The sequence below is a fragment of the Microcaecilia unicolor genome, chromosome 6 (assembly GCF_901765095.1).
Source record: "Microcaecilia unicolor chromosome 6, aMicUni1.1, whole genome shotgun sequence".
Classification (NCBI taxonomy): domain Eukaryota; kingdom Metazoa; phylum Chordata; class Amphibia; order Gymnophiona; family Siphonopidae; genus Microcaecilia; species Microcaecilia unicolor.
Genome location: NC_044036.1, coordinates 345,446,043 through 345,461,379, shown reverse-complemented (window position 1 = coordinate 345,461,379; position 15,337 = coordinate 345,446,043). Strand labels below are relative to the sequence as shown.

General features: G+C 43.3%; 1 protein-coding gene across 2 annotated transcripts in view; it reads right to left on the bottom strand.

The window, feature by feature from the left end:
* Window positions 1–15,337, bottom strand: part of ASPSCR1 (ASPSCR1 tether for SLC2A4, UBX domain containing) — a 141,639-nt gene that overhangs the window by 65,722 nt on the left and 60,580 nt on the right. For both annotated transcript variants that reach the window (XM_030205175.1, XM_030205176.1), the window contains exon 9: window positions 611–692. In XM_030205175.1, the coding sequence (XP_030061035.1) occupies window positions 611–692 (82 nt within the window). The remainder of the gene's footprint in view (window positions 1–610; window positions 693–15,337) is intronic.

The following is a 15,337-nucleotide window of genomic DNA, read 5'->3' as shown; positions in this document are numbered from 1 at the left end:
GCTTTTCAAAGGAGACTCCACCTGCTGGTTGATGGAAACAACTATCCCACAGATTCTGGAATACTGGGAAGCTACGTAATAGAAAAAAACGTTTGTGTGTTTGTAAATCCTGGAGGTTGAGCAAAGATGGCATCTATAGACATCTTCATTGAGTTCCAACAAACCAAAATCACATACAACAGGTACTGTCATATTTCAGGAAGCTGGACTTTATGTAACAATTACTTAATCCAATCCCCAAAGACTCACACCATAGGCACAAACAGATGTAATACAGTTACCAAAGGCCCACAAAACTGCTAAATATTCAATATACGACTATGAGCTGTAGATGGCAATGTCAACCAAAAGTTCTCCCGAGCAATGGGATCTGAAAACCTATGCACTAGCCATCGCTCAAGGCGCATTTTAAGAGCAGTTCTGTATATCTAGTGTGCAAAGGGCCAGATGTAGCAATCTCAAGTGTCCTGCAGGGGAGGAAGAAAATTAGGCAGCCACTTGTACACTAAGGGTAGGGAAGAACAGGTAGCGAATGGTGTGTTGGAGGGTTCAGCACTTATACAAGTATGTACACAGCTGGTGATATGTGGAGTGTGAAGATAAATGTTACCTTAGGATACTGTTCCAGCTTCTCCTTCATCCGAGATTCTCTCAAAGATCTGGTCATAAACGGGGATTCTTCCAGTCGCTTCCTTAAGTGTGAAGGCAAGGGCAGAAATCAGATTTCAGCCATCTTATTCTCTTTAAAAGTGGAATGTATCACAGCATTAATAACAAAATGCCAGAAACCAAGAATCTTTACTTTCAAGAGTCAGATTGATGTTCGATTGTGTAAAAAAGGGAACGCATTGTGTTAAAGATCAGCACAGCAGTGACTGGTTTACACATCAGACCCTAAAAAATATTCAAGAACAAAGGGGTCCTTTTACTAAGCTGCTAAGTGCTAGTGTGTGAATAAGTACCTGAATACATGTAAACCGCTTTGAATGTAGTTACAAAAACCTCAGAAAGGCGGTATATGAAGTCCAATTTCCCTTTCCCTTATTGCAGTTTACAAGGGCTTATGTGGGATGTGATCAAGCATCCTGTGGTAAGTCCCTGATCTGCGCACACAATCCACATGCTAAAAAAAAATTTAACACCACAAAGGGGGTGTGTCTATGGGGCAGAGAGTGACCGTGTCTGCGTTAATCATTTAGCATAGCTACATTAGCACAAATCCTTACACCTCCACAATAGGTGTCATAAGTGCTCATGCACTCAATTTTTTTTTTTAATGGCCGCCTGCTAATGTCAACATACAGATATTAATATTAATAGGGAAAACAGAAAACTCAGGCCACAGTACAAATGGCCTTTAGCATGAAGAACCCACGGAAATGCACACCAAATTCAGTTTCTACCACAGTAAAAGGACCCCAAAGTATCTAAAAACACCACCAAAAACAAAGCAAAACATTAAATTTTATAAGTACTAAGTATTGCCATACTGGGAAAGACCAAAGGTCCATGAAGCCCAGCATCCTGTTTCCAACAGTGGCCAGTCCAGGTTACAAATACCTGGCAAGATCCCAAAGAAGTACAAAACATTTATACTGCTTATCCCAGAAATAGTGGATTTTCCCTAAGTCCATTTAATAATGGTCTATGGACTTTTCCTTTAGGAAGCCGTTCAAACCTTTTTTAAACTCCGCTAAGCTAACCGCTTTTACCACATTTTCTGGCAACAAACTCCAGAGTTTAATTACACGTTGAGTGAAGAAACATTTTCTCTGATTCGTTTTAAATTTACTATATTGTAGCTTCATCGCATGCCCCCTAGTCCTAGTATTTTTGGAAAGCGTGAACAGACGCTTCACATCTACCCGTTCAACTCCACTCATTTTTATAGACATATCTCCCCTCAGCCACCTTTTCTCCAAGCTGAAGAGCCCTAGCCGCTTTAGCCTTTCCTCATAGGAAAGTCATCCCATCCCCTTCTTGAAGAAATAGTAGCATGGTTACAGATCAAGGGATGTTTTTCAAGGTGAAGGCTGACCAAACTAACAGACATGACTGTAGCTAGAACGGTATGTGAACAGGAAACAGAACATGAGAATAGAAATGTAGCAGGGAGTTTTGGGCTGTACAACATAAGAGAAAGATGAGTGAAAGAACGAAGCAAAGTCTTTTATGAAAAGGCTTTGTGTAGAAACAGTATATAAGTAGCAGCATGATTACTAAATGTTTGAGACCGTCTCAGCCAATGCTTTTGTATAAGCAGAACTGTACTCCTATGAGAAAATTTATTCTGTATGCTCTATTGGTAAGTTAATAAGTTGCTTTTCTCATACGTTACGTGGCCTGGTCTTTTATCATTCCAATCTTTTATTGGGATATGCATGATTATTGGGATGGTGGTAAGAAGACCTAAATCTTATTTGCATTCTCTGCACCTTTACTAATTCCACTATATCTTTTTTGAGATGCGGCGACCAGAATTGAACACAATATTCGAAATGCAGTCGCACCATGGAGTGATACAAAGGCATTATAACGTTCTCATTTTTGTTTTTCATTCCTTTGCTAATACCTAACATTCTACTACTACTTAACATTTATAAAGTGCTACCAGGGTTACGCAGCGCTGTACAATTTAACACAGAGGACAGTCCCTGCTCGAAGGAGCTGACAATCTAAAGGACAAAAAAGTGCAGTCATTCAAATTGGGGCAGTCTAGATTTCCTGAATAGATGAATAATGGTTAGGTGCCGAAAGAGACATTGAAGAGGTGGGCTTTGAGCAAGGATTTGAAGATGGGCAGAGAAGGGGCTTGGCATATGGGCTCAGGGAGTTTATTCCAAGCATAGGGTGAGGCGAGGCAGAAAGGGCAGAGCCTGGAGTTGGCGGTGGTGGAGAAGGGTACTGAGAGGAGAGATTTGTCCTGTGAGCGGAGGTTACGGGTAGGAGCGTAAGGGGAGATGAGGGTAGAGAGGTAATGAGGGGCTGCAGATTGAGTGCATTTGTAGGTTAATAAGAGAAGCTTGAATTGAATGCGGTACCTGATCGCAAGCCAGTGAAGTGACTTGAGGAGAGGGGTGATATGAGCATATCGGTCTAGGCGGAAGATAAGACGCGCAGCAGAGTTCTGAACGGTTTGAAGGGAGGATAGATGGTTAAGTGGGAGGCCAGTGAGGAGTAGGTTGCAGTAGTCAAGGCGAGAGGTAATGAGAGAGTGGATGAGAGTACGGGTGGTGTGCTCAGAGAGGAAAGGGCGAATTTTGCTGATGTTATAGAGAAAGAAGCGACAGGTCTTGGCTGTCTGCTGGATATGCGCAGAGAAGGAGAGGGAGGAGTCGAAGATGACTGAGGTTGCGGGCAGATGAGACAGGGAGGATGAGGGTGTTATCGACTGAAATTGAGAGTGGAGGGAGAGGAGAAGTGGGTTTGGGTGGAAAGACAATAAGCTCGTCTTGGCCATGTTCAGTTTCAGGTGGCGGTTGGACATCCAGGCAGCAATGTTGGATAAGCAGGCTGATACTTTGGCCTGGGTTTCTGCAGTGATGTCAGGTGTGGAGAGATAAAGCTGGGTGTCGTCAGCATAAAGATGATATTGGAAACCATGAGATGAGATCAGCGAGCCCAAGGAAGAGGTGTAGATTGAGAAAAGAAGGGGTCCAAGGACAGATCCCTCAGTGATTCTATTTGCTTTCGTAGCCGCAGCAGCACACTGAGCAGAAGGTTTCAACTACCATCAACGATGACACCTAGATCCCTTTCTTTGTCTGACTCCTAGCGGGGAACCGTGCATGACTTAGCTATAATTCGGGTTCCTCTTTCCCACATGCATCACTTTGCACTTGCTCACATTAAACGTCATCTGCCATTTAGACGCCCAGTCTCCCAGTCTTGTAGGGTCCTCTTGTAATTTTTCACAATCCTCCCGCGATTTAACGACTTTGAATAACTTTGTGTCATCAGCAAATTTAAATTACCTCACTAGTTACTCCCATCTCTAGGTCATTTATAAATATGTTAAAAAGCAGCGGTCCCATCACAGACCCCTGAGGAACCCCACTAACTACCCTTCTCCATTGACAATACTGACCACTTAACCCTACTCTGTTTTCTTTTAACCAGTTTTTAATCCACAATAGAACACTACCCTCCTATCCCATGACTCTCCAATTTCCTATGGAGTCTTTCATGAGGTACTTTGTCAAACACCTTCTGAAAATCCAGATACACAATATCGACTGGCTCACCTTTATCCACGTTTGTTCACCCCTTCAAAGAAATGTAGTAGATTGGTAAGGCAAGATTTCCTTTCACTAAATCCATGTTGACTGAGGGGGATAATCGAACAGGGGCGCCCATCTCTAAGGATGGCCCCGTAAAGGGGCGGGGTAAGCTGTATTATCGAAACAAGATGGACATCCATCTTTCGTTTCAATAATACGTTCGAGGACGCCCAAATGAAATTTAGGTCGACCTTAGAGATGGTCGTCCCCGGTTTACGGCGATAATGGAAAGCGAAGATGCCCATCTTAGAAACGACCAAATCCAAGATTTGGTAATGGGGGGGGGGAGCCAGCATTCGTAGTGCACTGGTCCCACTAACTGAATGGAAAAAGCCCTTCCCTTACCGATCCAGAAACGAACGGGCATGCATGAAGGAAATTGCATGCAAATGAGCTGTTCACTGTTAGCTCATTTGCACACGATTTCCTTCCTAAGGAGGGGAAGCGACGGCAGTTGAGGACATCCTTCCCTGCGACAGCAGTTGAGAATGCCCAAAATGTAGATGTTTCTGTGAGAAGGACGTCCATGCCTTTGCTATGCCTCTTTATTTGGATCACAAGTAGCAGCAGTGGGATTTGAACCGGCCACCTCTAGATTGCAAGATGATCAGGTTTGATATAAGCTCTGGAGTACATACAGGAAATCCAATATGTTAGCATTTAACTTAAAAAAATAAAAATAAAAAAAGAGACCATGATAAAATGAGAAGAATGGTGAAAAAAAAAAATTGAGGAGCAGCTGCAAAGGTCAAAAATATACATTAGATGTGGATGCTGTTCAAAAATACCATCCTGGAAGCCCAGGCCAAATATATTCCATGTATTAAAAAAGGAGGAAGAAACATTTGGAAACTTTCTTGGATTCTAAGAAAGTAATCACTCCATCTCTATGCCCAGAAACGGTTATAACAACTACACCTCAATTGTAATATAATCCTGTAAACCTCCCTTCTAAGTCTCTGATTGAGAATTTAGAACATGTATTTTTGCTTTGTATTGTGCCTTGTTTTTCTCCCAATTCAGTGGACTAACATAAGATGATTATAACCTGTTTTCATTAGAAGATATTTATTTTTATATTATAAGATTGTGAATATAGTCTTCCTATTTCTGTACAAGATGTGTTCTTGGAATTGTTAATAAGAAATATAAAGAATTTAAAAAAAAAAAAAAAAAAAAGGAGGAAGAAAGATCAAACGACAGCCGTCATGGTTAAAAAAAGTGAAGTGAAGGAAGCCATTACAGCTAAAAAGAAAAAAATCCTTCAGAATATGCAAGAAGGATTCAACTGAAAATAATAGGATCAGAATAAGGAATGGAAAGTCAAATGCAAAGAGCTGATAAGGATGGCAAAGAAAGACTTCGAAAAGAAGATTGCGTTGGAGACAAAAACATATAGTAAAAACTTTAAGATATATTAAAAGCAAGATTCCATCAAAGGAATCAGTTGAACTGTTGGCTGTCCGATAGGTAAAAGGTGCTCTAAGGGAAGACAAGGCCATAACAGATATTAAATGAATTCTTTGCTTCAGTCTTCATTGAGGAAGATATGGGAGAGATACAAGTGCCAGAAATGGTATTCAATGCTAACAAGTCAGAGAAAACTGAATCAAATCTCTGTAAACTTGGAAGATGTAATGGGAAAATCTGAAAAACTAAACAGTAGCAAATCGCCTGGACCAGATAGTATACATCCCAAAGTATGTACAGAATTCAAAAATGAACTTGATGAACTTTTATTAGTAATATGTAATTTATCTTTAAAATCAAGCATAGTACCAGAAGATTGGAGGGTGGACCATGTAAAGCCAATTTTTAAAAAGGATTCCAGAAGTGATCTGGGAAGTTATAGACTGGTGAGCCAGACGTCAGTGCCGGACAAAATGGTAGAGACTATGTAAAGAATGAAATTACAGAGCACATACATAAGCATGGATTTAGTCAAGGGAACTCTTACCTCAACGATATTGCCTCATTAAAGGGATGAACAAAGATGTGGATTAAGGTGAGCCAATTGATACTGTGTATCTAGATTTTCAAAAGGCATTTTGAAAAAGTACCACTTGAGGGGAGGAAGTGACGTCACCGTCGGGGATGGAAGCCTGAATCCAGAGCTCCGTCGGGGCAGCGAAGAAACTTGCGCTATTTCCTGGTTCCCTAACCCCCGAGATCGGCGGTTTTGAGGCGAAAGATACAGAGAAGTAATGGCGACACGAAAACGGCTGGAAAAATTCAAGTTCGCCGCGACACAGAACAACGAGGCGGCGAACACGAGCCGCTCCCAGCAGAAAGTTAAAAACAAAATGGCCGCCGCGGATTCTGGCTCCGAAACGGAGGACCCAGCGGATCATCTGGAAAGTGATACCGAGCTGACTAAACAGGAGGTAGCGAGGTGGTTTAAAGCCTTAAAGGCTGAAATGTCGGCGGTCCGGAAAACTATCCGGGAGGCGGTCACAGACATCCAAAAAGAGGTGAGAGAGATTGGAGGAAGGGTGGAGCAGGTGGAAGAAGGGCTGGAGCACGTGGAGGGAGAAATGGAGGACCTGCGCACTGCTCTCACGATCGTGCAAGCTGAAAAAGCAAAATTGCAATTAGAGGTGGAGGATCTGGAAAATCGCTCCAGAAGGAATAATTTGAGATTTAAAGGGGTCCCAGAAACAGACCAGAACAAAGACTGTGCACAGGTGATTCGTGAAATTTGTGCCAGAATATTGGACATAAATAATGAGGGGCTGACCAATATGGAGGAATCTGAAATAAGATTTGATCGGGTACATCGAAGTCTGGGGCCCAGGAGAGACCAGCAACCTAGGGACATTGTTGTATGCTTCAAAGACTATACTATCAAAGACAAGATATGGAAGAAAGCCAGATCCCAGGGTGAGTTACTCTGGGATAATAACAAAATTTTGGTGTTTCAAGACTTAGCGCTGGGAACTCTTCAGAGGCGTAGAGAATTTAAAGACTTGACTACATATCTCCAGCAGTCTAATTTCAGATATAGATGGATCTTCCCATTTGGCCTCCAGTTTACAGCGGAAGGTATCACCAGACGAGTGGTTACGCTGGGAGAGGCTTGGAAGGTTCTCACAGAGCTGGGATATACAAACCTGCCTCCGGCAGCTTCGGAGGGGAGATCAAGTATGTCAGCAAAGATAAAAAAAGAGTCATCTTGGCACAGAGTGCGCCCACGAAGAGAGGATACTTCACAGCTATCAACAGAGATTAAAGTACCCTGAATGGACGCAAGAGATATACAGGATTTCAGCTACCTCATGGGTTTCATGGGGTATTGTTAAAGAAAATAGGGTCTGCAGTTGTGGGGATTGTACTGGAGTTGTTATAGGATGTCTATTTATTGTTTGAAAAGGTTCTGGGAGTTAAACAAACAATTTGTGAAATATGGGGGGAGGGGTCTGGGAAATGTTGTTGTGGGGAAGAGGGTGATGAGCTCCGGCGGGGAGTGATTTCCTCATTACTATTGGCTGGCGGCTACTGGCTCAGCCCAGCAGGGGGGGAGAGGGGGGGGAGGGAAGGGGATCAAGGGTCTACACATTGGGTCATGGAATGTTAATGGTATGAACTCTCCACAGAAGAGAAATTTGATACATAGGGAATTGCAGAAACTTAAATGGGATATTATATTATTGCAGGAAACACACATTCAAAAGAGGGATGTACACCTACTTAAACATAGGGGGTATAGTGACTGTATCTCACACTGTGATGCTAGAGGGGGCAAGGTGGGAGGATTAGTGATTTACATCCGTAGACACATCCCACTAGTTATAGAAGAAGTATATAGGGATACTTTGGGAAGGTGCCTGGCGATTAGGGGTCAGCTGTATGGTAAGGAGGTGACCATAGTAAATATATATGCCCCCAACTCGGGACAAGGAGAATTTTTTACTCGGATAGGTAAGGAGCTCTTCCAGTTCCAGAAAGGGGGGATGATCCTGGGTGGGGACTTTAATACCAGCATGACATCAATGGATCATTCAAAGGGGCTGATTGATAAGTCCTCAGCACACTGTACACAGTTAAAATCACTTGTCTCTGATTTAGATTTAGTGGATGTATGGAGGCTGAGACACCCAAGCCAGCGGTCCTATACCTTCTTTTCTCATTCTCAGAATACTTACACAAGAATTGATATGGTATGGTGTAGCCGCCAGTTGTGGGATCAGGTGGTTGATTCACATATAGGGTCCATCTCTACTTCTGACCATGCCCCCGTAGAGCTTGAGCTCAAGGGTTTGACAGAGGAAAGGCGCCAACTCTTTTGGAGATTAAATGAATCGATTCTTGGGGATAGTAGGGTGCGGGATGACATTCGCCAGGTCATTCAGAATTATATGTTGGTGAATGACACTGGCGAGGTTTTGGATGGCACATTGTGGGATGCCCTAAAGGCTGGGGTGAGGGGTCACTTCATTAAATGGGGAGCACGGAAAAAGAGGCAACGGGAAAAGAGGGAGTTGGACCTACGGGCACGATTAGCGAAACTAGAATGTTGTCACCAGGAGGGACGTTCTGGGATAGTCCTGAAAGAATTAAGACAGTGTAGAGCAGGACTAGAGAAATTGCAGGTAGAACACGTGGAGTTTTTACATACGAAACTCCAACAGAAGTTTTATGAATTCGGAAATAAATCTGGACGGATGTTGGCTCATCTTTTGAGGCATAGACAAAGGAGCCACACAATAACAAAAATAAAAGGGGCGGGCGATAAGATGTACTATAGAGATGGAGAAATAAGGGATCAGTTTGAAAAATTCTATCAGAAGTTATACAGCAGTGAGAGGGGGGTAGGGGGGGAAGAAATCAGGAGGGGTTTAGGAAAGCTGCATCTCCCAAGGTTATCAAGTTTGGAACGTAAACATTTAGAGGCCCCATTTCGTCTTGAAGAGATCCAAAGGGTGATTAAGGGTCTCCAAGGAGGAAAGGCGCCCGGCCTGGATGGGTATTCTGCTAGGTTTTATAAGACATTTGTGGGGGAGGTGGGGCCCCTGTTGCTGAGGGTTGGGAATGCATGCTTGGCTGGCCAATCATTGCCGGGGAGTATGCATGAAGCGGGGATCTCCTTGCTTTTGAAACCAGGAAAAGATCCGGCGGTGTGTGCCTCCTATCGCCCCATCTCATTAATAAATCTAGATGTTAAGATCTTATCTAAAGTAGTAGCTGATAGGTTAGGAAAGGTCCTGCCTTCTCTGATTCATACTGATCAATCTGGGTTTGTCATGGGGCGGCAGGTGGCGGATAATATTAGACGCACCTTACATGTTATGTGGGCAGCCCAACAGAGGGGGATTCCAGTGGCCCTTTTGAGTACGGACGCCGATAAAGCGTTTGACAGGGTGGACTGGCCTTATTTATGGGAAGTTCTGGAACATCTGGGGTTTGGCCAGGGGTTGATAGGATGGATAAAACGATTATACGAGAAACCTGTGGCAAGAATTAAAGTAAATGGGGGATATACATCTGTTTTCCAGATTGAACGGGGTACCAGACAGGGGTGTCCGCTGTCACCGTTGCTGTTCGCACTCTCGATTGAGCCCTTAGCTCAGAGGGTGCGTGAATCGGTTGACATTCCAGGAATAATGATAGGTGGCTTTGAACATAAATTGGCATTATTTGCTGATGATGTATTATTTTTTGTAAACAACCCGGGACTGCATCTTCCCATATTGATGGCAGAGCTGGAGGAGTTTGGTAGGCTTTCGGGCTTTAAGATAAACCATGATAAGTCTGAAATGATTGGGGTGTCTATAGCACAACCTAGGATGGAGGAGATTTCTCGAAACTTTCCTTTTAAATTAAGGAGGGATAATATTAAATATTTAGGAGTCCAAATACCTGCTCAGATTTCTCAGTTATATCAGCTAAATTATATACCGTTATTCCGGCAAATACGTAAAGACATGGAGGGCTGGACGGGAAAGTGGCTGTCATGGTGGGGAAGGATAGCATCGGTTAGGATGAATGTATTGCCCAGACTTTTGTTTTTGTTTCAAACATTACCGGTAGCAATCCCTGGAAAGGAGCTGAGATCCCTACAGCAAGCTATAGTGAAGTTTGTTTGGGGGGGCAAGGCTCCCAGGCTTAGTAGGAAGCTGCTCTGGCGAGCGACAGAGTTAGGTGGGAGAGGGGTTCCAAACCTTGAATGGTATTACTGGGCGGCACAATTGAAACTTCTATCCATGTGGGGTCAGGAGAAATGGTCAGTGGTGGCACACATGGACCAGGAGATGGTGCAGCAACATAATCTGCAGTCAGTAATATGGGCATCTTCAGCCTACCCTACTATTGGCAGGCTTACTACCAATCCGTTTGTTGGGCACTTGTTGACACTATGGGGTTCCCTTAGGACACGCTTCTGGAAAACTAGGAAAACATCTACATACGCTTATATTCGGGGGGAACCCACTTTTAGAGTGGGGTTGGGAAATCCGGTAGCAAAGAGGTGGGCTGAGAGGGGCATATTGAGGTTTCGAGATGTATTGGAGGATGGGAAAATGAGATTGTTCACAGAACTCAAGGAAGACTATGGGGTTTTGGATAGGGACAGATTCTTCTACTTACAGGTCCAACATTACATCTACACACAAGGATGGTTAAGAAATGATCCGGAGGACTATGAAGTACTAGAAAATATGTGGGGCTCACTGGGAACAATGAAGGGAGTCATATCCCGGTTGTATAAATTTATAAGGGGAGGGAGTTTTGAAAAATGTTTGTATATGACTAGATGGGAAAGAGATTTGGAAAAGGAATTGACAGTTCATGAATGGAAGGCCATTATCCTGGAGGTCAACAAGGCATCAACATGCGTGTTATTGAAAGAAAATGCCTTCAAGGTACTCTCGAGATGGTATTTTACCCCATATAGACTACATATGATGTTTCCAGGGGCTTCCCAGTATTGTTGGAGATGTTTAACGGATGTGGGAACTTTTTTGCATATCTGGTGGTCCTGCGGGAAATTACAAATGTATTGGCAATCTATAACTGCAAAGATAACTGCCCATACAGGCAAGAACTTTTTGTGTGAGCCTCAATGGTGCCTGCTGGGCCTGGGGAACAGACGAGGAGTCAAATGGCAAAGACGTCTGAAGAGGATGAGCTTGACAGCTGCAAAGAGTGTTATTGCTCGGCTGTGGAAACAGCAAGTGGCACCAACAGAGCAGGACTGGATTCTAAAACTTTCCCTAATTGAGGAGATGGAGAAATTAACTGATAAACGTTTGGGAATTTATAACAGGCAAGATGAACTTTGGACACATATCAGAGCAATGACCCAAGTGAGTTAGTAATAGGCGCTTGATGGGAGGGTGGGGGGGGGGGTGGGGGTGGGGGGGGGGGGAGAAATGGAAAATTAAAATTAAAATTAAAGTTTGTCAATGTTTATTTACAGATTTATAGATGATGGACAAAAGAGAATGTTTAAAGTGAGAGAAATATAAGAATTGTATATCAAAAAGGAAATATTCAAATGTCCACTTTGAATTAAGGAAGTAATGTTTATTCTGTTGTTTATCAATAAAAATTATTGAAAAAAAAAAAAAGTACCACTTGAAAAACTCCAGAAGAAATAGAAAGGTCATCGGATAGGAGGTAGTATTCTACTGTGGATTAAAAATTAGAAGTTACCAGAATATTATTCACACTGTTGAACTGCCTAAAAGAGGCATCACTGTTTCCTCAAATTCTAAATACTGTGGCTGTAGTCCAAAAGCTCCAGACAGATGACACCCACCACTCCCTTGGGCCACTGCCAGATAGTCAAGAGCCATGGCTGCTTGTTCTGCAAATTGCATTTTATGTCCACAGCCACAAACATGAGAGACACATACTATCAGAAACTCACGTAAAACACTTCTCCAATTCTGATGTTAGTAAACTTGTTTCATCAGTATTCTTCCACACTAGAGTCAGTGATTTTTAAATGAGTCCTATATAGGGCAGCCATCTTCTGCATACACCAGAGTCCAGCTATGAACAACCCCCCGCCCCCCCCTAAATTCCAGAACTGGATGGTTGACAGGGGTGTATAAACATACTAGATCCCAGAAAAGTCCACAGGGTTCTGATCACTTCTAGGTTGGAGCTTAAAAACAAGAGGTGCAATTAGGTATGGAACTCTATATTTACTTGGGGAGGTTAGTTGATCACTCTGCACCACAGTAGAATACTGGTTGTTTTACAATTGTACACCTAACAGTTATGAATGTTCTTTTGTACTGTTACGCTTTAATTTTAACAATCGCTGAAATATAAAAAGTTGTAAGGAGGGGAGGGGGCAGGGGAGGAGAAAATGGAAAAAGTGATTGACGATGTTGAATATGTTGTTGGAATGTCGATTTGTATACTGCTCCATGCTATATAAATACTCCAAGTTGAATTGTATTATGCATATCGTCAATAAAAAAGTTTAAACATAAAAACAAGAGGTGCTTTGATTGTCCAGAGGTTCTACATAGGTGGTGACAGGACAATATTAGAAAAAATGATACAGAAGAGAAAGAGCATTACCAAAAACATTACAGAAGAGTACAAATTTTATGAAAAAGTTAGAGCGCCTAAAGTGGGGGTTTCTCAAGCCAGCCCTTGGGACACAGGTTTCAGAATATACATGAGATAAATTTGTATGTACCACCTCCATTGTATGCAAATTTATATATCATATATAGTCATTGTAGGTATCCAACAAACCTGCCTAGCTAGGTGTGGCCCTACAGGAAAGGTCTTCAAGGAAAAATTCTTCTTGGAGAAAGTTCAGTTGCTAATGCTGAAGAGGAAGAGAGGGCTGGGTTAGAATCTCCAATCAGCTGGGTAAGGTTCATGGTGCCATAAAGAGCCTGCCCACAAGGAAAAGCAAAGTTACTAACCTGTAGCTGATGTTCTGAGGACAGCAAGCATATATTCTCACATGTGGGTGATGTCATCCATGAAGCCCGGTGCGGACACTGCCATAGTGCACCATCACTTTAAAAATCTTTAAGGCAGTGCCCCCACTACGCGCAAGTACCTTCCCGCCCGACACTCGAGCTAAGACAACTCCAAGGGGAGGTGGGAGGGATGCAAGAATATATGCCTGCTGTCCTTGGAGAACACCTGCTACAGGTAAGTAACTTTGCTTTCTCTGGGCAAAAGAGAGGCGTTGATATTCAAGTAGCAAAAAGATTTTGCAGGACTGCTTGTCCAAGACAGCTCTCCCGACTGGAATGCTGCTCCAGACAGTAGTCAGCAATGAAGGTGTGGACAGAAGATCATGTTGCCACCTTGCAAATTTCTTCAATGGAGGCAGAGCGGAACTGGGCTACTGAAGCCATCTATGGAACTTTGGAAGGCTAAGTGCTTTGAAAATATGCCTCAGTCAGCCAGCCAAATCAAGATATTTTGGGAGTTCCCATCAATAAATGTACTGTTAGGGTCAAAAGATACAAAGAGCTGGGAGGATTTTCTACAAGGTTTACCACACTCCAGATGATATGTTATACTGGTGTTTCCCAAGTCCGGTCCTGGAGTACCCTTTACAAGTCAGGTTTTCAGGATATCCTGAACATGCATAAAAGACTTGCATATAATGGGAGGAAGTGTATGCAAATCAGGTTCATGCATATTCATCATGGATGTCCTGAAAACCAGACTAGCTAGGGGTACGCCAGGACTGGACTTGGGAAACACTGTGCTAGAGAACGCTTGCAGTCTGCAATGCTGCTTCTCCAGGATCAGAGGGTGTGGCTTAGGGAAGATGACAGAAGTACAGTGGATTGATTGATATGGAACTCAGATACCACTCTAGGGAGAAATTTGGGGTGAGTTCGGAGAACAACTCTGTTGTGGTAGAATCTGGTGTAAGGTGGGTCTGCCACAAGAGCTTGAAGTTTGCTTACTCGTCTGGCAAAGTTAAGTGCTATTAAGAATTGTACCTTCCAAGTAAAGAATTTCAAAGAACAGGAAAGCAGTGTTTCAAATGGTGGTTTCCGGTGAGCTGTGATGATGACATTAAGATCTCACGCTACTGGAGGTGATATAAACCTTTCAAGAATCTAAATATCCAGGGATGAAAAGAAACTGCTCATAATTCCAGGAGATTGATATGATGCCATTTGTCCCGCAAGGACCAAGAATCCTGTGTATGAAGGCCATTGAGATGAGCATCCTAACCTACCATGGAGGCATCCATGATGAGAACTTTGTGATGTGGAGGGGGCTGAAATGGAAGTCCCTGGGTGAGAGTCTGTGGAACCATCCACCACTGTAGAGAGTGATGCAGTTGTAGAGTAATCTGAATACAGGCTGAGAGTGGCCCGGTGGCTTGAGACTACTGTGAGGAGAGAGTCCACAGAGATATTCGGAAGTGCAGTCCAGTCAATGGTATTACATGGACTGCTGGAAGCCACGTGGCCAAGTAGACGGAGCATCTGACGAGCAGAAATTTAGTTGGAACTGGAAATCTGAGTGGAGAGATGCGATATATTGTCTACCCTCAACTGTAGGAGAATGTGTGTCTAGGTGTCTACCTCCACACCAGTTTTCCAGTCAGTACAGTTTGTGTTATAGCCTATCTAGGCGTGGGAAACCTCGAGAACCTTGAAGGCTCTTGCTGAGAAGTAATAAGTTGAAAAGGAGAGTGGTCGCTGCGGCATGGACATTTCCTGTACATCAAAGATATTGATGCAGGGGAGGTCTCGGCACTGTGGTGATGCTTAGGTTTTTTTTGGGGGGTTTTTTTATGCTACAGGTCCTTCGATGCATGCAACGAAGAGGATTTAGAGTACTTACGCAGTCGCAGTACCGAGTCTGACGCCAGGCATTCCCAATGTAGCATCAGTGCACCCGATGCCAACGTTGATGCAGGTTCTACATCCAGTGGCGAAACCCTTGCCATGTTGAACATCACTGTAGAACCAAAAGGTTTTTCACACTGGACTCTGTGAGCTTTAAGTGTCCTCGCTTAAACGTGCAGACAGGAGGTTGCACTGTATGTCCTGGTGCTACGGACTAAAGCACTGAATACACCGGTTATGGGAGTGTGCCTAAAATAGTCCTAC